This window comes from Jaculus jaculus, chromosome 8 (genome assembly GCF_020740685.1).
Source record: "Jaculus jaculus isolate mJacJac1 chromosome 8, mJacJac1.mat.Y.cur, whole genome shotgun sequence".
NCBI lineage: Eukaryota > Metazoa > Chordata > Mammalia > Rodentia > Dipodidae > Jaculus > Jaculus jaculus.
Genome location: NC_059109.1, coordinates 72268984 through 72288848, shown reverse-complemented (window position 1 = coordinate 72288848; position 19865 = coordinate 72268984). Strand labels below are relative to the sequence as shown.

General features: G+C 41.3%; 1 protein-coding gene across 1 annotated transcript in view; it reads left to right on the top strand.

The window, feature by feature from the left end:
- Supt16h (SPT16 homolog, facilitates chromatin remodeling subunit) overlaps positions 1–19865 on the top strand; it is a 58538-nt gene that overhangs the window by 3273 nt on the left and 35400 nt on the right. Inside the window, exons 2-6 of the mRNA XM_045156833.1 lie at positions 14166–14258; positions 15398–15568; positions 16479–16631; positions 17490–17636; positions 17970–18121. Coding sequence (XP_045012768.1) covers positions 14166–14258; positions 15398–15568; positions 16479–16631; positions 17490–17636; positions 17970–18121 — 716 coding nt within the window. The remainder of the gene's footprint in view (positions 1–14165; positions 14259–15397; positions 15569–16478; positions 16632–17489; positions 17637–17969; positions 18122–19865) is intronic.

Genomic DNA, 19865 nt, shown 5'->3' with positions numbered 1-19865 from the left:
TGTTGTTTGGTTTTCTTTAGTTTTTTTTCTGAAGTAGGGTCTCTAGCCCAAGCTGGCCTTGAACTCACAGTGATCCTCCTACCTCTGCTTCCCAAGTGCTGGGATTAAAGGTGTGGGCCATTATGCCCAGCTAGCCTTAAACTTTTTCCAGCAGATTTCCTAAACATCTTTTTTTCTAAAATTCTCAAACTTAGAATGGTAGCTTTTTAAAATTTATTTTTTATTGATAACTTCCATAATTGTAGACAATAACCTATAGTAATTCTCTCCCTCCCCTCCCTCCCCCCATTTTCCCCTTTGAAAAAGTCTACTCTCCATCATATCCCTTCCCCCTCTCAATCAGTTTCTACCCTTCCTTTGGCTCTTACCTTCTTTCCTCCACCTCTTCTGCAATGGACCCTGAGCCTTGGAAGTTGTAATAGAGATATATCAGTGCTAAGTATTCCTCCGTCACTTCTCAGCACCATGGTGTGTCTGTGTCATCCCAAAGTCACTGCCATCTGAAGAGAGAAGCTTCTTTAACCAAAAGTGAGATTAGCATTAACATAGTGATATGAACATTAAGAGAAGTGCTTACTGGGCAGTTTGGTGAGCATAGTATATACACTGAGGCTGACAACAGCGGACATTACACCCCTAGGGCTCATGACTACCCCTGTTGTAGGTTTTCAGTATCAGGGATGTATTCCCTCCCATGGAGCTGACCTCCAGTCAAATTAGAGAGTGGTTAGTTTCCCCCATAACAGACATGCCCCATTGGCTCATTTGGCCTGGAGAATGTTATCTCTTTAAGCTCTGTCAGCTCCCATTATCTTCCTTTCTCTGTACAGGTTGTTCTCTGGGCCTAGATAGTCCATTCTTGAGTCCCTGTCCTTGAGCTCCTTTTTTTTTTCTCTCTTTGTTACTATAGCATTTTCTCCAAAACTGTTTTAGGCTTTTCAAGGATAGGATCTCATTGTAGCCCAGACTGAGCTGAGTGCTGGGATTAAAGGTGTGCACCACCATACTAGACTTTCTTTTTGTATTTGGAGGTAGGGTCTCAGACTGACCTGGAATTCACTATTTAGTCTCAGGGTGGCCTTGAACTCATGGAGAACCACCTACATCTTCCTCCCAAGTGCTGGGATTAAAGGTGTGCACTACCACGCCCAGCTCCAACTCTCTCTTCTATTTTGATTAACCTTCCTTCCATCTCCTGTCTCCTCCCCTGATTCCCATTTAGACCAGGTTCACTCAGTATTCTGCCCTCCTATATTTACTATATCCTTTTATTGTTTATTTTTGATTTTTCAAGGTAGGGTCTTGCTCTAGCCCCCAGCTGACCTGGAATTCATTATGTAGCTTCAGACTGTCAAACTCAGTGCCTATCCTCCTACCTCTGCCTCCCAAGTGCTGGATTAAAGGCACCACACCCAGCTATATCCTCCTCTTAAATCCTCCCCTTTTCCTCTCTTCCTCCCTCATGGCTCCTTTCTATTTATTGGCCTCTGCTACTGACTTATGACTTAAACTCTAACTCACATACAAATCTAAACATATGAAACTAGGATCTACCCATTAAGAGAGAACATTTGGCATTTGAGTCTCCGAACCTGGTTTACCTCACTTACTATAGCCTTTTTCATATCCATTTCCCTGCAGATATCATAATTTCATTTTTCTTTACTGCTGAATAAAACTTTACTCTGGCCAGGAGTGGTGGTGCACGCCTTTAATCCCAGCACTCGGGAGGCAGAGGTGGGAGGATTGCCGTGTGTTCGAGGCCACCCTGAGACTCCATAGCGAATTCCAGGTCAGCCTGGGCTACAGTGAGACCCTACCTCGAAAAACCTAAAAAAGAAAAAAACTTCACTCTGTAAATGGACCACATCTTCATTATCCATTCATCAGTTTGATGGGCATCTAGGCTGGTTCCGTTTCCTAGCTATTGTGAACACAACAGAAATAAACATAAATGATCAGGTATAAAAATAATGGCATTACCTAATATTCATTTCTTTATTTTATTTATTTATTTGAGAGAAAGAGAATGAGCATGCCAGGGCTTCCAGCCACTGTAAATGAACTCCATATTAATGCACCACCTTGTGCATTTGGCTTTACATGAGTACCTGGGAATTGAATCCGGGTCCTTTTGGCTTTGCAGGCAAAGGTCTTACCTTCTAAGCCATCTGTCCAGCCTCTAATACTCATTTCTTAATTAGTATCTCTATTAAGTAATGTATGATTTTATTTATTTATTATTTATTTATTTGACAGGGAAAGAGGGCAGAGAGAGAATGGGCACACCAGGGCCTCCAGCCACTGCAAACGAACTTCAGATGTGTGTGCCCCCTTGTGCATCTGGCTAACGTGGGTCCTGGGGAATCAAACCTGGGTCCGTTGGCTTTGCAGGCAAACACATTAACCCCTAAGTCATCCCTCCAGCCCATGTATGATTATATATTTCTTAGGGGGAACCTTTTTTTTTTTAGGTTTTTTCGAGGTAGGGTTTCACTCTGGTCCAGGCTGACCTGGAATTCACTATGGAGTCTCAGGGTGGCCTCGAACTCGCGGCGATCCTCCTACCTCTGCCTCCTGAGTGCTGGGATTAAAGGCGTGCGCCACCACGCCTGGCCCGAACCTTTTTTTTTTTTTTTTAAGGTAGGGTCTCACTCTAGCTCAGGCTGACCTGGAATTCATTGTGTAGTCTCAGGGTGGCCTCCTACCTCTGCTTCCTGAGTGCTGGGATTTAAAGGTGTGTGCCAGTACACCCAGCTTGAAAATTATTTAATATATATTTATTTATTTGCGAGAGAGATAGAGAGGCAGAAAAAGAGAGATTGGGCACGCCAGGGCATCCAGCCACTGTAAATGAACTCCAGATGCATGTGCTCCCTTGTGCATCTGGTTTACTTGGGTCCTGGAGAGTCAAACCAGGATCCTTTGGCTTTGTAGGCAAATGCCTTAATGGCTAAGCCATCTCTCCAGCCCCAGGGGGAGCTTTTGTAAAAATTCTTGGCCCTTTGTTTTGTTCCTATGAGCTTGTTTACTATCTCTTTAGTTTTGGGAATCTAAGAAATCAAAATGAAAGTTAGGCATGGTATGTGTATCTGAAATCTCAGCACTTAAGATTATAAGGCTGGAGGACTTTAAGCAACATAGGCTACATAGTAGAACCCGACTAAAAGAAAAAAATAGACCTGTGGCTGCTTTTCCATTATAAAAATAAGGCTCTGAAGTCCAAAAACTGTATGAATGGGACCTCTAAAGTGGACTATGTTACTATAGAGTATGGGCTAGGTTTATTCCATAAAAAACCCCCAGATGTATTAAAAAGTAATTTTTTTTTATTAATTCAGTCAGGATGTTCAGAATCCTCACTACTTATCTCTGTCTCATCTTGTTATTTGTTTGTAAATACTATAGTCTAGAATGCAGACTTCTGATTTGACTCTAGTTTTAGCACATCCTGGTAAGCCTGGTATTTGAATCTGGCCCATTGCTTCAACAAAGGTTTTCAAAGAAGATTAAAATCTTTGGCAAAGGAATTAGACTAGGTGGCCTTATCTCAAGACCTTGGGAAACTGGAGATACATCTCTTGACCTTACTTACCCATCTTTCTTAACCACAACCCCATTCCCTTCCTTGATACCTGGTTAGTACCTCCTTGGCTGTGAGCCCACTGGAATTCTACAAGGCATTATTAACTTCCCAGCAAGAGTTCTTGTTAGTTACTTGGTGTATAGCTAACTACTGCTCAACTGTCTGCTACTTTTGGTTTTAGGGTCTCATTCTAGCTCAGGCTGACCTCGAATTCATTCTATATTCTCAAGGTGACCTTGAATTCATGACTATCATCCTATCTCTGCCTCCCGAGTGCTGGGATTAAAGGCATGCACCGCCACGCCTGGCTAAAAATTATTTAGTAAATTTAGGGAGAGAGAAGCAGATGAGAGACAGAAGGGGCACGCCAAGGCCTCTAGCCTCTGCAAAGTCCAGATGCATGCATCACCCTGTGCATCTGACTTACTTGGGTACTAGGGAATCGAACCTGGGTCCTTAGGCTTCGCAGGCAAGTGCCTTAACTGTTAAGCCATCTCTCCATATTTATTTGAGGAAGAAAGAATGAGTGTGTCAGGACATCCAGCCAATACAAATAAACTCTGTATCTGTGCGCCACTTTGTGCATCTGGCTTTACATGGGCACTGGAGAATTGAACCCAGGCCATCAGACTTTGCAAGCAAGCGCCTTTACTCCTGAGCCATCTCTCCAGTCCTCTTTGTTTTGTTTTATTCTTTTGGTTTTCAAGGTAGGGTCTCACTCTAGCCCAGGCTGACCTGGAATTCACTATGTAGTCTCAGGGTGGCCTTGAACTAATGGCAGTCCTCCCTGATGTGCCCATTCTCTCCCCCCCCCCCCCGCTTGCAAATAAAAATATTTTTAAAAACTTTTTAAAGTGACGGTAAACACAGCTGTGTTGACAAATTGTAGCAAGCATTAAAAGATTGGCACTACCCTTGCATCCTTTTTTTAAAATTTATTTTTATTTATTAGAGAAAGAGAGAGAGAATGGATGCCCAGCATCTCTAGCCACTTCAAACGAACTCCACATGTACCTGCCACCTTGTGCATCTGCCTTACGTGGGACCTGGAGAATCAAACCTCTATCCTGAGGCTTCACAGGCAAGCACCTTAGCCACTAAGTCATCTCTCCAGCCCTTTTTTGGTTTTCCATGGTCTCACTGTAGCTAAGGGTGGCCCTGAACTCGACAATCTTCCTACTTCTGCCTCCCAAGTGCTGAGATTAAAGGCATGCACCACTATCACGCCTGGCTAACCCTTACATTCTTTATGTAACCAAGATTAAAAGAGATTTAAGTGTCTGGAGAGATGGCTTCATGGTTAAGGCACTGGCCTACAGAACCTAAGAACTCACATTCAACTATCCAGTTCCCACGTAAACCAGATGCACAGTGACACAGGCCCACAAGGGAGGTCATGGATCTGGAGCTTAATTGTGGCTGGAGATCCTGGCATGCCAATTCTCTCTCTCACTCTCGCATTTAAAAAAAAAAAAAAAAAAAAAAGGCAGTCTGCTGGACTTGCCTCAAAAAGAAAAAAGAGGAGCCAGGTATGTTGGCCAACACCTTTAATCCCAGCACTTGGGAGGCACAGGTAGGATCACTGTGATTTTGAGGCCAGTCTGAAACTACAGAGTGAATTCCAGGTCAGCCTGGGCTAGAGCAGGACACTACCTCAAACAAAAAAAAACAGGAAGAAAGAAAGAAAAGAGAGGGCTTAGCGGTTAAGCACTTGTCTGTGAAGCCTAGGAACCCCAGTTCGAGGCTCGATTCCCCAGGACCCATGTTAGTCAGATGCACAAGGGGGCACATGCATCTGGAGTTCCTTTGCAGTGGCTGGAGGCCCTGGCGCACCCATTCCCCTCCCCCATCTCTCTCTCTCTCTCTCTCTCTCTCTCTCTCTCTCCCTCTTTCTATCTCTGTTGCCCTCAAATAAATAAATAATTTAATTCTTTTAACAAAATGAAAAGAGGGGGAAAATTGAAACCTAAATAACATTTTTGCTCTGTGTTTATTTGGAGCCATACCACCTGAAATCATCTCCTTTTGGATTATGCTCTTTTTTTTTTTTTTTTTTTAAAGTCTCTATGTGTATTTAAGTGTGTTCACATTCATGTGGAGGTCAGAGAGCAGCCCCAGGTATTAAATCCTCTCCTTTTTTGAGTCAGGATCCCTTGTTTATTACTGGGAAAGCCAGGATGGCTAGCCAACAAACTATGAGGATTCCTGTGTCTCTTCTTCATACATAGCCATTTTTAGTTAGGAGCCATTTTATTCTTCAATAGAGATGAATACTTGATTCCTATGGGCTAGACACAAACTAACATTAACTCATAATTTTCGAGAGCATACCTGAAGACATGAAGACAAAGTTAGGCCATAGTAAGTGGAGGAGTTGGGGCTTAAAGTCCCTGGTAGTCAAGTCTCAGGAGTCGGAGGCATGCACAGCTGCACCCAGCTTTTTACATGGCTACTTTTCCCAGGGAGCCAGCACAAAAATACCAACTTTTTATCATTAGAACTCTACAAAAGTTACTCCCTTTAATTTGGTAACTAAAACAGATAAAAAATTATAGCTTTACTATAATGTGTTTTAGTGAAAAGGTGTATTTTCTATTAAATATGTGTATTTTACTTAACTTGTACTTTGTAGAACCTTTTTTGTTTTCTGAGATAGGGTCTCATGCTAGCACAGGCTGAACTCCCCACTCTAGTCCCTGGCTGGCATTGAACTCAACAGCAAACCTTATACATCTGCCCCCTGGTGCTGGGCTTAAAGGCATGTGTCACCATGCCTGGCTTTTGGTGCCTTTTTAAAAGTTTATTAGTCATCAAGAATTGCAAATCAAAACTACAGTGATACACTATCTTAGTTATACACTTATCCTAGTTTGAATGACTATTATACGAAAAAGGTAATGGATGCTGGCAATGATAAGGAAAAAAAGGAACTCTCAAATGCTGTTGGTGGGTAGGTAAATTAATACAGCCATTATGAAGAACAGTATTTAGATTCCTCAGATCCAGCTATCTTCCCTCCCTTCTTCTGTGTGTATAGAAAATTAAAGCAGCATATCAGAGAAATACCCACACTTGTGTGTTTCTTATGGTACTGTTCATGATAGCTTAGATATGGGCTCAGCCTATTTGTCCATCAGGTGATGAGTACATAAGGAAAATATCCTGTGCAAATATAGTAAGATATTTGTCAACCAAGAGAAGAATAAACTAAATGTAGTAGCCCGCACCAATATCATGTGGGTCACCGAGGCAGAGGATTGTGAGCTCAGGTTTATACTGGGCTACATAGCATGACCCTATTTTTATGAAAATCTAAAAGGTCAATAGAGAAATCCAGAAATGCCATTGTTTTTATTTATTGCAAGCAAAGAGAGAGAGAGGTTAGACCAGGGCCTCTTGCCACTGTAAACAAACTCCAGACACGTGTGCCACTTTGTATATATGGCTTTATGTGAGTACTGAGGAATTGAACCCAGGCTGTCAGACTTTGCAGACAAGTACCTTTAACCTCTAAGCCATCACTCTAGCCCATGCAGTCCATTACTATTGATTTGTCTATTCTAACATTTGATATAAATTCGGCTATTTAATAATAGCTGTGGGTCTAGTTTTGTTGATTTAACATATCAATACTTCACCTGAACCAGTAGTTATTGGACTTGAGGATTTTTTTTTCTGTTTATGGTCTATTATGAATAACGCTGCCATAAATATTTGTGAATTTGCATTTGTTTAGACACATTTCTCTTGAGCAAATTACTAGGAGAAAAATAATTTGTCATAGGTAAACATTTATTTATTTAGTTTTGATTTTTTTTCAGGGTGGAGTCTCACTCTAGGCTACACTGACCTGGAATTCACTATGTAGTCTCAGGGTAGCCTTGAACTTGTGGCAGTCTTCCTACCTCTGCTTCTGAGTGCTGGAATTTTCATTAATTAAAAAAAATTTTTTAATGTATGTATTTATTTGAGACAAAGTGAGAAAGAGGCAGATAGAAAATTGGTGCTCCAGGGCATCCAAATGCTGCAAACTCCATATGGATACACTGCCTTGTGCATCAGGCTCTGTCATAGGGAGTTGAACCTGGGTCCTTTCGCTTTGCAGGCAAACACAATAACTGGTAAGCCATCTCTCCAATCCAAAGAGATTGTTTTGTTTGTTTATCTGTTTTTCAAGGTAGGGTCTCAATCTAGTCCAGGCTGACCTGAAATTCACTATGGAGTCTCAGGGTGGCCTCAAACTCATGGTAATCCTCCTACCTCCGCCTTTCTGGATTAAAGATATGTGCCACCACACCCAGGTTTTTCTTTTTTTTTTTTAATTTTAAATTTTTTAATTGACAACTTCCATAATTGTAAACAATATCCCATGGTAGTTCCCTCCCCCCCTCCCCTCCCCCCCTCCCCCCTTTGAAACTACTCTCCATCAGACACATCCCCTCCCCATCTCAATCAGTCTGTCTTTTATTTTGATGTCATGATCTTTTCCTCCTATTATGATGGTCTTGTGTAGGTAGTGTCAGGCACTGTGAGGTCATGGCTATCCAGGCCATTTTGTGTCTGGAGGAACACATTATAAGGAGTCCTATCCTTCCTATGGCTCTTACATTCTTTCTGCCACCTCCTCGACAATGGACCCTGAGCCTTGGAAGTTGTAATAGAGATATTTCAGTGCTGAGCGTTCCTCTTTCACTTCTCAGCACCATGGTGCCTTCTGAGTCATCCCAAGGTCACTGCCATCTAAAAAGATAAGGTTCTCTAACCAAAAGTGAGAGTAGCATTAACATATAGGTGTGAACATTAATAGAAGTGCTTACTGGACAGTTTGATGAGCATAGTATATGCATTTAGCCAGACACCAGGACTCATTACACCCCTAGGGCTCATGACTACCCCTCTTGTAGGTTTTCAGTATCAGGGATATATTCCCTCCCATGGAGTGGGCCTCCAGTCAAATTAGAGGGCAGTTGGTTTCCCCCATAACAGACATGCCATTATTGTACCCATTGGCTCGTGTGGCCTGGCTGGCCAGATTTAAGGATTGCAGTATCCACGGTTGAGTATCCTCTCTTTTGAGTGTTCTCTCTCCCATTGAACTGCATACAGCGTGGCTTTTTCCACTTTTCTGTCTGCTGGTCTACATGGAGGAAGTTTTCAGCACAGCTCCAGCAGGATTTCTCAGTGATCTTGTAGCCCAAGTATGTGGAGTCTTCAGCATTAGTATCTTACCATCTATTCCTGGTGGGAAACCAAGGGCCTTGGCAGTGGCCTGTAATGGGTATCAGGGACATTCCTAGCCAACAACTAACTGGAAGGTATCCATCCCTGGCACTGAAATTTTTCTATTAACAATCTATGGCTTCTGAGTGTTCGATTGTCCAAAAAAGTAGGTTTCTGTGTGACTTATTTATATCCTGTTAGATTTTGATTAGGCATCCCCCCACCTTTCCTTTACTTAGTGTCTTCCCCTGACCTCACTTAGGCCTTTTCACGCCAATTAATCTGTTCTTCTAATTACATTTATACAATATTATCCTATGAAGTTTGCCTTCCCTCCCTTTCTAATACTTTTTTGTTTTCTTTGAAGTAGGGTCTCACTCTGGCTCAGGCTAACCTGGAATTTACTATGTAGTCTCAGGGTGGCCTCGAACTCTTGGTGATCCTCCTCCCTCTGCCTCCCAAGTGCTGGGATTAAAGGAGTGTGCCACCATGCCTGTCTCTATTCCCTTTATATCTCCTTTCTAGCTTACTGTCCTCTGCTGAATTTTATTCCTACTCACATAGAAATCCAATCACTTGTAGCTAGGATCCACATATGAGATAGAACCTGGAACATTTGGTTTTCTGGGCCTGGGTTACCTCACTATGTATAATCCTTTCCAGATCCATCTTCCTGGAAATTTCATAACTTCATTTTTCTTTACTACTGACTAGAATGCCATTGTGTAAATATGCCATATCTTCATGATCTACTCATCAGTTGAGGGACATCTAGGCTGGTTCCATTTCCTAGCCATTGTGCATAGCGCAGCAGTAAACATGGTTGAGCAGTCATATATAAGGTAATGAGATGAGTCTTTAGGATATATGCCTAGGAATGCTTATAGCTGGTTTATATGGATTATATGTTTTTAGCTGTCTCAGGAACCTCCACACTGATTTCCACAATGGCTGGACCAGATTGCACTCCCACCAGCAGTGTAGAAGGGTTCCTCTTTTTCCACATCCTCGCCAGCATTTAGTTTCATAGCCCATTTTTTAATTGGGTTGTTTGATTTCTTATTATTTAGTTTTTAGAGTTTTTGAGTTTGAGTATATCCTGGATATTAATCCTCTGTCAGATGTATAGTTAGCAAAGATTTTTTTTTCCCATTCTGTAGGTTGCCTCTTTGCTTTACTCACAGTGTCCTTTGCCATACAAAATCTTGTTAATTTCTTGAGGTCCTGGTGGTTAATGTGTGGTTTTAATGCCTGAATAGTTGGGGTTATATTCAGAAAGTCTTTGCCAAGACCAATATGTTGAAGGGTTGCCCCTACTTTTTCCTCTAGCAGTTTCATACTTTCAGGTCTGATGTTAAGGTCTTTAATCCATTTGGACTTAATTCTTGTGCATGGAGGGAGAAAAGAATCTATTTTCATAGTTCTGATTCTAGCTTATATACCAGGCTTATTTGGTGGGCACTGACCTGGTGTAACCCCAGTTACCTTTTAGGATGGCTTTTGTCCCAATTATGCTGCATACCCACTTGGGTCCTTTGCTGTGCTGTGGGTCAGGTAGGCTGGCTGGTTTAGTGGTTTGCTGCTCTGATCACCTGTGTGGGATGGTGTGTCGGTGAGCTCCCTTCCCCAGGTCTCTGCTGCTTGCTGGTGTTGGTGTTGGCTATGAGGGAAGGAGGCTGTGGAGGGTGGCTGAAGTTCTCCCACTAGTCCTTGCAATCCTCTTCCTCACCAGACGTTCCATTGGTCCCTGCCATCTTCCCTTCATGTTTCTTGAGTTTTCGAGGAGGCCATTGTGAGTAGAGAATCTTCTCATCTGCCTCTTCCTGCGGCTCAGGGCAAGCCTTGCGGCTGTGGCCACATTGACCTGGTGCTGCTGGTGCTGGGCCACTTCTGCCTGCTTCTGTGATCTCTAGATGCTCTGAATCTCTTACTTCTCTGCTGAAGTTGGTAATTTATCATTTATCTTACTTTTTATTAGAAGAGTGTGTTTTCCTAGGGTTTTTTCACTTTTTCTCCCCTGGACTGCTTTGGCATGGTTCCTAAGCCACCATCTTAACCTGAAGTCCCACACCCAGCCTTTTATTTGGAGGGGGGTTGTTGAGGTAGGGTCTCTCTGAGTTGCTAATTTCAAAGAAATTCCATTTTCTTAGGTTTCTGGTGTCTTCAGTCTGAGATTTCACCTAATCCAAGCTAATGATGATTTTAACCAATGCCTCTACAGTAGCTTTAGTTTTGTTTTAGCTCATACATTCAGGTGCAATTTCCTTTGAAATAATTTTTACTATGGTATCTGCAAAAACCCAACTTTATTCTTTTGTATGTGTATATTCATTCAGTTATCCCATCAACATTTGTTTCCTCATTGAGTTGTGTTGACAAAGAGATGGGGAGTGTTGCTTAGTGGTAGAGCACCTACCTGCTTAGCATGAAGAAAGCCCTAGGTTCAATTGTTTTGACAACCTTGACAATCAAATTAAGTGAGCTGGGCATGCCGGCACACACCTTAAATGCCACTATTCAGGAGGATAAGTGAGTTTAAGGTCACCTTGCCTCTGGACTCTCAATTCTTATTTTCTTTTCTTTCTTTATTTTTTTTTGTTCATTTTTTGTTTTGATTTATTTATTTGAGAGTGACAGAGCAAGAAAGCCAGATAGAAAGAGAGAGAGAGAATGGGTGTGCCAGGGCCTCCAGCCACTGCCAATGAACTCCAGAGGCATGGGCACCCTTGTGCATCTGGCTAATGTGGTCCTGGGGAATTGAGCCTCGAACCAGGGTCCTCAGGCTTCAAAGGCAAGCATTTAACCGCTAAGCCATTACTCTCAATTCTATTGAGCTACTTGTCTATCATACCAGAACCATACTTTCGTTTTGTTTTGGTTTTATGGGGTAGGGTCTCGCTCTAGCCCAGGCTGGCCTGGCATTCACTACAAAGTCTCAGGGTGGCCTCAAACTCATGGAGAACCTCCTACATCTGCCTCCCAAGTTCTGGGATTAAAGGCATGTGCCACCACGCCTGGCTCAGAACCGTACTCTTATTACTGTAGCTTAATAACCAGAACATGAGATTTTCCAACTAGGAACTCCTTGCAAAGTTCTATACTACTATAAAGACTGGCATTTCTGGGGCTGAAGAGAAATCACAGCAGTTAAAGGCATTTGCTTGCAAAGCCTGACAGCATGGGTTTGATTCCCCAAATCCACATAAAACCAGATGCACAAAGTTAGCACATGTATCTGGAGTTTGTTTGCAGTGACAAAAGACCTTGTTGTACCCATTTTCTTTGTCTCTCTCCCTCTCTCTTTCTCCTTACAAAAAAATAAATAAAAATATTTTTTAAAAAAAGAAAGATTGGCAGGGCTGGAGAAATGACTCATTAGAGAGACTTACATAGCAGGTTTGATTACCAGTACCCATGTAAAGGTAGATGTGCAAAGTGTTCATGCATCTGGATTTTATTTGTAGTGGCAAGAGGCCCTTATGTGTTCTCTCTCTCTTTTTCTCTATAGTTTTGTTTTTTTTTTTTTTTCAAGGTAGGGTCTCTCTCTAGTCTGAGCTAACCTGAACTTTCTGGGACTGGGCTGCCCTGTGACTTGAATACAAACATATTTATGCCATTTTAAATATTGTGTTTATAAATAGGGTTATTAGGAAAATGGTTATCTCAGTATACAGTCCTTTTTCAAACTGAGGTATACTTTACTCCAAGGAATATTAGCTGACTCTCAGGCCATCCCTTTGGAGTGTTCTGCATATCAGTATGGCTTACAGCAGTTTGTATTGATAATGAAATAAAATTGGAACTGAGCTAGGTGTGGTGGCACACACCTTTAATCCCAGCACTCAGGAGGCAGAGGTAGGAGGATTGCTGTTTGAGGCCAGCCTGAGACTACTTAGTAAATTCTAAGTCAGCCTGGGCCACAGCGAGACCCTACCTCAAAAATCAAAAAATTAAAAAAAAAATAAAAATGGAATCAGGTCCCTTTATGGATAACTGAAACAAGGCCAGAAGAGTTAGGATTATTCCATTTTCATTCAAATGTCTCCCACTGAAGAAGTGGAAATCATGAATGTTAGTATCATAAATTTTGTTATGGTAGGAGAGATGGCTTAGATTCACGTGTATCTGGAGTTTATTTGTAGTGGCTAAAGGCCCTAATGTGCCCATTCTTTATCCTCCGCTCAAAAAAAGGTAATTTAAATATTTTTTTGTTTGTTTGTTTTTCAAGTTAGGGTCTCACTCAAGCTCAGGCTAACCTGGAATTTACTATGTCGTCTCAGGGTGGCCTTGAACTCATAGAGATCCTCCTACCTCTGCCTCCCAAGTGCTGGGATTAAAAGCATACACCACCACTCCTGGCTCATTAAAGTTTTTTGAACATTAACAAAAAATAAAAACTAGGGCTGGAGAGATGGCTTAGCGGTTAAGCATTTGCCTGTAAAGCCTAAGGACTCTGGTTCAAGGCTCGACTCCCCAGGACTCACATTAGCCAGATGCACAAGGGGTCGCATGCGTCTGGAATTCGTTTGCAGTGGCTGGAGGCCCTGGTGCGCCCATTCTCTCTCCCTCTATCTGCCTCTTTCTCTGTCTGTCAGTCTCAAATAAAATAAAAATAACAAAAAATAAATAAAAATTAAACTAGCCAGGTGTGGTGGCTCATGCCTTTAATCCCAGCACTTGATAGACAGAGATAATATCACCATGAGTTCAAGGCCACTCTGAGGCTACATAGTGAATTCCAGGTCAGCCTGAGCTAGAGTGAAACCCTACCTCGAAAAACCAAATAATTAATTAATTAAAATAATATAAAACAAAAACAACCAGGCATAGTGGCATACACCTTTAATCCCTGCACTCAGGAGGCATAGTTGGGTAGATAGTTGTAAGTTCAAGGCCACCCTGAGACTGCATGGTGAATTTCAGGTCATCCTGGGCAAGAGCAAGACCCTGGGTTGGGGGGCAGGCTGGGGAAAAAAACAAGGCTGGAGAGATGGCTTACCTGTTCAGGGCACTTTCTTGTGAAGCCAAAAGACCCAGGTTAAATTCTCCAGGATCCACATAAGCCAAGTGCACAAGGTGGTATATGCATCTGAAGTTCCATTTGCAGTGGCTTGAGCCCTGGTGCACCCATTCTCTCTCCCTCCCTCCCTCCCTTCCTCCCTCCCCCTCTCTCTCTCTCAAATAAATTAATTAATTAAAAATTTTTTTAAAAAAGCAAAGAGTAATTAATAGCACTGAGTTTACCAAGCAGGCATGTACTATAAACTTGGGAATTCTGTTAGGAAAAAAGTTACACCCTGAAATCTGTATTCCTGTTTTACCAGTATGAAAACAAGTAATCAAATTATCCTCTTTTCAGAAAGGAGAAGATGAATATGCCAACATTGATGCCATTGTTGTTTCAGTTGGTGTTGATGAAGAAATTGTTTATGCCAAATCAACGGCCTTACAGGTGAGAGATTTAGAGTTTTCAGCTCTTACTATCACTGAGTCATTTAAAGCAGTATTTGGAATTGTAGTTTTTTGTTGGTAGGATCTCACTGTAGCTCAGGCTGGCCTGGAATTCACTATGTAGTCTCAGGTTGGCCTCGAACTCACAGTGATCCTCCTACCTCTGCCTCCCAAATGCCCTGATTAAAGGCATGTGCCACCATGCCTTGCAGTATTGTAATATTGTAGAATATTTGCTTAGCACTTGGGAGGCCATATACAGTGAGGCCCTGCATCATCTTTTTCAGATACACAGCAATGACTAGTGACTAGCCAGTTACATTTAGCACTGATTCAGAACCTAAGGAAAATAGGAATTACTGAGTAAGTTAGAAGAATCTAGTTTTCAGGAACCCATTCTTTATTATAGTCTCTGTTCTTCATCTATAGGGTATAGCCATTGTGCTCATGATACAAAATGGCTGCTAAAACTCCAGTCATTCCATTTGTATTCTAAGAAGAAATATGAAGGAAAGGAAGAATAGATAATTTTCCTTTTATAAGAAGACTTCTTTTATTATTATTATTTATATATGCTCATTTGCAAGGGGAGAAAGTGTGTGTGATTATCAGTTCACCAGGGCCTCTTGCTGTTGCAAATGAACTCCTAATGCATGTACCACTTTGTACATCTGGCTGTATGTGGGTACTGGGAAATTGAACCCAAGCCGGCAGCACACTTTGTAAGCAAGTACTTTTAACCACTCAGCTATCTCCCCAGCCCCTATTTTGATGTCTCATTCTTTTTTGTCCACTTCCATTTATGTCAAAATGTTAATGGGCTCAGTATTATATATAGGTCTGTGGTGATAACTACAGCCACTATGAGGTCATGAATGCACTGATCAGTTCATGTCGGGAGGGTAGGTAGTACCCTAAAGTACCCTGTGGGTCTGACATTCTTTCAGTCCCTCTTCCTCAGTGTTCACTTAGCCTTGGAGGGGAATGATAGAGATGGTCTCATTTAACACTGAACTCTCAAAAACTTCTTTTTAGCACTTTGATGAATTTTGAGTTTCCTCAGTATTCATAGCCATCTCCAAAGAAAAGCTTCTCTGTTTTTATCTGTAAATACTGTGTTGTTGTTGTATTTCCCCATAGACATGGCTATTTGGTTATGAACTGACTGATACAATCATGGTCTTCTGTGATGACAAAATCATCTTTATGGCCAGCAAGAAAAAAGTGGAGTTTTTGAAACAGATTGCCAATACCAAGGGCAATGAGAATGCTAATGGTGCCCCTGCCATAACACTGCTCATAAGAGAAAAGGTAACAACTAATAATCAGTGTGTTACAACAGTGGGAAAGTATTTAAGTGCTGAACATAAGTGCCTTAGGAGTCTTAGAACTGCAAGAGAAACATTGTAGCCAGTTTTGCTACATCTTCCTTATTGGTTAGGTAGAAAAAAGTGCAGTAACTTTTAGTTTGACAGCAAAATAAATGAGTTGTGGTGGTCTGGTGAGCCCTACCTTTACTTGACCATGTTCAAAGATAATTTGTTCTTACTAGAATACCTTAATTAAAGCATCCAACCTTAAATATTCTTAAGAAAACTTAGACATGCTAATTGTCAGAATTTTTAAAAATTTATTTGTTTGAGAGAGAGAGAGAGAGGCAGAAAGAGCACACCAAGGCCTCTAGCCACGAACTCTAGTCGCATGTGCTACCTTATACGTCTGGCTTATGTGGGTCTTGAAGAATCAAACCTGGATCCTTTTAGTTTTGTGCCTTAACTGTTAAGCCATTTCTTCAGCCCTAATTGTCATAATTTTCTTGACATATGTGTTTGAGTTTCTTTTCATGGAAAAAAAGAATAAGTTTGTTATCTTACATAACACTGAAGTATGTGAAATTGTCCAATGAAAACTTGTATTAACATTTGGTATGTTATAGTCTGCCTAAAGAAAGTAAATAGAGCTGGGCATGGTGGCACACACCTTTAATCCCAGCACTCAGGAGGCAGAGGTAGGAGGAGTGCCATGAGTTAAAGGTCAGCCTAAGACTACATAGTGAATTCCAGGTCAGCTTGAGCTAGAGCAAGACCTTACCTTGAAAAACCAAAAATAAAAAAAGTAATTAGGGTTTCAGGGAGAATTCACTCTTTGCATGATTTAAAATATTGCACTGCTTGAAATCTAATTCTAAAACTAACAGACCCCCTTCTTTGTGGATTGATAGAATGAAAGTAATAAGAGCAGCTTTGACAAAATGATTGAAGCCATTAAAGAAAGCAAAAATGGCAAGAAGATTGGAGTGTTCAGCAAAGACAAATTCCCTGGAGAGTTCATGAAGAGCTGGAATGACTGCCTCAACAAAGAGGGCTTTGACAAAGTAAGAGTCCTACTGGAAGCAGCAATTTGAGTGGAGAAGAGAGAAGTATAATGGGCTTCCCTCATAGATGAAGGATTTTCATTTAGGGAAAACTACATTCATTTACATTCCTTTTTTTCTCATGTTCATTGGCCACTTTAAAGAAGAAAGTTGAGAAAAACCTCTTGCCCAAAAATATATAAAAACCTGTGAAGAGAGAAATTGAAAATTTAGGTGGTGCATTAACTTAATGTCTTTTGGAATGTACACATAACTTGGGAGAGAGCTATTTTTATTCAGTTCAAGAAGAGACTGGGGACTGGAGAGATGGCTCAGCAATTAAGGTGCTTGCCTGCAAAGCCTAAGCTTCCTGGTTCAGTTCCTCAGTACCCATGTAAAGCCAGATACACAAAGTGGCACATGCATCTGGAGTTCATTTGCAGTGGCAGGAGACCCTGGTGTGTCCATTCTTTCTCTCTTTCTTTCCTCTCTACCTTTCTCTGCTTGTACATAAAAGTATTCGAAACAAGAGGGCTGGAGAGGTGGCTTTAGTGGTTAAGCCACTTGCCTGCAAAACCTAAGGACCCAGGTTCAATTCTCAGGTCCCACATAAGCCAGATGCACATGGTGGCACATGCATCTGGAGTTGATTTGCAGTGGCTAGAGGCCCTGGCATGCCTATTCTCACTCTCTGTCCCCTTCTGTCTGTAATAATAAATAAATAAAAATAATTTTTTTGAAAAAAGAGATTGAACATTTTACAGACTACTAATAAAGTTTATTTAAATAACCAGATAGCATGACTAATAACACTTAAGAAGGTATGTTTCTAGCAATTCTATATTTTCATGTTAGAAACTCCTGTCGCTTTGACTGCAGATAGATATCAGTGCAGTTGTGGCATATACCACTGCTGTAAAGGAAGATGGTGAGCTCAACCTGATGAAGAAAGCAGCCAGCATCACTTCTGAGGTCTTCAACAAATTCTTCAAGGAAAGAGTCATGGAAATAGTTGATGCAGATGAGGTAAATGTAAAAAGAGGGAGGACCTTTTTAGTATTTTAGTGAAGCAGTGGTAGTGAAGTCCTGTTTTGCAAGTTTCCTGGTAGGTGTTCAACTTCTCTTGAAATTAAGACTTTAACACTGAAGTTGGTAATAATTGTGCCATCTTTCAAAATAAGTAAACATGCACTATGGTTTATTGAGGTTGCCTATTATTTTACCTGAAAATCCTTGAAATAGCTGTGAATTCAATTGTATCAGTGCATACAGTGTCTTTAGATAATAGCATCCAAATATCCAACACATCTATGTACTACCCTCTAGTATGTGTTACTTTATTTCTGGGTACTCTTACAGAAAGTTCGGCATAGCAAATTGGCTGAGTCTGTAGAAAAGGCCATTGAAGAGAAAAAGTACCTAGCTGGGGCAGACCCTTCCACTGTGGAAATGTGTTATCCTCCTATCATTCAGAGTGGTGGCAACTATAATCTAAAATTCAGTGTCGTGAGGTAAGTATGGGAACTTTGGACATTTTGATTTTTAGCCTTTTTTTAAATTATTCCTTCAGAAATTTAAGCCAGATGTGGTGGTGCTTGCCTTTCATCACAGGCAGAAGTAGGAAGATCACCACAAGTTCAAGGCTACCCTGAAACTTCCTAGTGAATTTCAGGTCAGCCTGGGCTAGTACAAAACCCTACCTCAAAAAAAAACCAAACACTTGTCTAGGATCTAGGATGTGCTGTGCCCTAAGTCTGAGCCTAGCACCACCAAAAAAAGAAAAAAATCCACACTGACAAAAAGCAATACTATTGCCGGGCATGGTGGAGGCAGAGGTAGGAGGATCCGTGAGTTTGAGGCCACCCTGAGACTACATAGTGAATTCCATGTCAGCCTAGGCCATAGTAAAAAAAAAACAAAACAAAAAAGCAATACTATAAAGAATGCTGTTCCTCCATGTTGCAGTCGTTTGCATTGGTGACTGAAATCACCCGATCAAGAACAACTTGTGGGAAAAAAAGGTTTGCTTTAGCTTACAGACTCCAGGGGAAGCTCCATGATGGCCGGGGAAAATGATAGCATGAGCAGAGGGTGGACATCACCTCCTGGCCAACATCAGGTGGACCACAGCAACAGGAGAGTTTGGCGAACACTGGCTATAATACCCACCCCCAGCAATACACTTCCTCCAGGAAGCCTTAATTCCCAAATCTCCCATTAGCTGGGAACCTAGTGTCTGCACAAAAGAAACAGCTCTCACTTCAAAGGGATAAGAGATAGCTTATTCTAGAGCCAAATATGAGTGACCATGGCCTGGGAGCACAGATTTAGGTTACCCCAGGTTCCATGTTCCAAAGTGTTAACAATTTCATGAAGGTTTTATACGTACAGAACAAAAGAAAGTCATAAATCAAGGCACTTAACAAATGTCTTAGCTGTCCATCAAGTAGGCAGGTTACAGCAGAGCAGGGAAATCTCCACCATAGGCCTCAGATGCTATCTGATGACATTCTCAGCCCTTAGGTTGGTGGAAGCTGGGTTCTGTTCTTGCATTTCAAAAAGGATTATACCTGATCAACTGATAGTCAACAGGATGTTAGTTCAGATACAGAGCTATTAAAGGGCTAAAGGTAATTTGGCTCTGACTTGTGATATTCCATCTCTTTGTGATCACAGGAACTGTATCAGTCAATTCAGGCTTGCTGGAAGTAGGTGCAGTGGATATAGCTGTTTTCTGGGAACTTTATTTCACAGTTCCTCCTGTTGGCCAGGCATCACATTTTGTGCATGCAAAGGCCAAACATAATATTTAACATGTTCCACATAGCTAGGAAGGCTCATTCCTAAGATATAGTACAGATGAGGCTTAAGTAGTGGGCAGGAAAACCATCTTCAGGAGAAGATGCTGTTAAAGCCATTATGGAAGAAATACTTGGATGGTGCTAACTCTATTAGCCATCATAATCCAGGTGTACTTTTTTTTTTTTTTTTTTTTGCTCTCTGTGTCTGATATAACATGTACACATGACATATAGTGGGAATGTTATATTTAAAGTTAAATAAATAAAAAATAAATGTCTGGCCTAACAAACTTAAGGCAGCCCATGAGGAAAGTAGACATTTTTAGCCAACTAGACATTATATATTTAAAATTAGATTGACCATATGTTCCCCCCTGTGTTTACAGTTATTTTTATGGAATACTTTATTTGATTTGATGTTTAGAATAATATATTATGCCAGGCATGGTGGCAT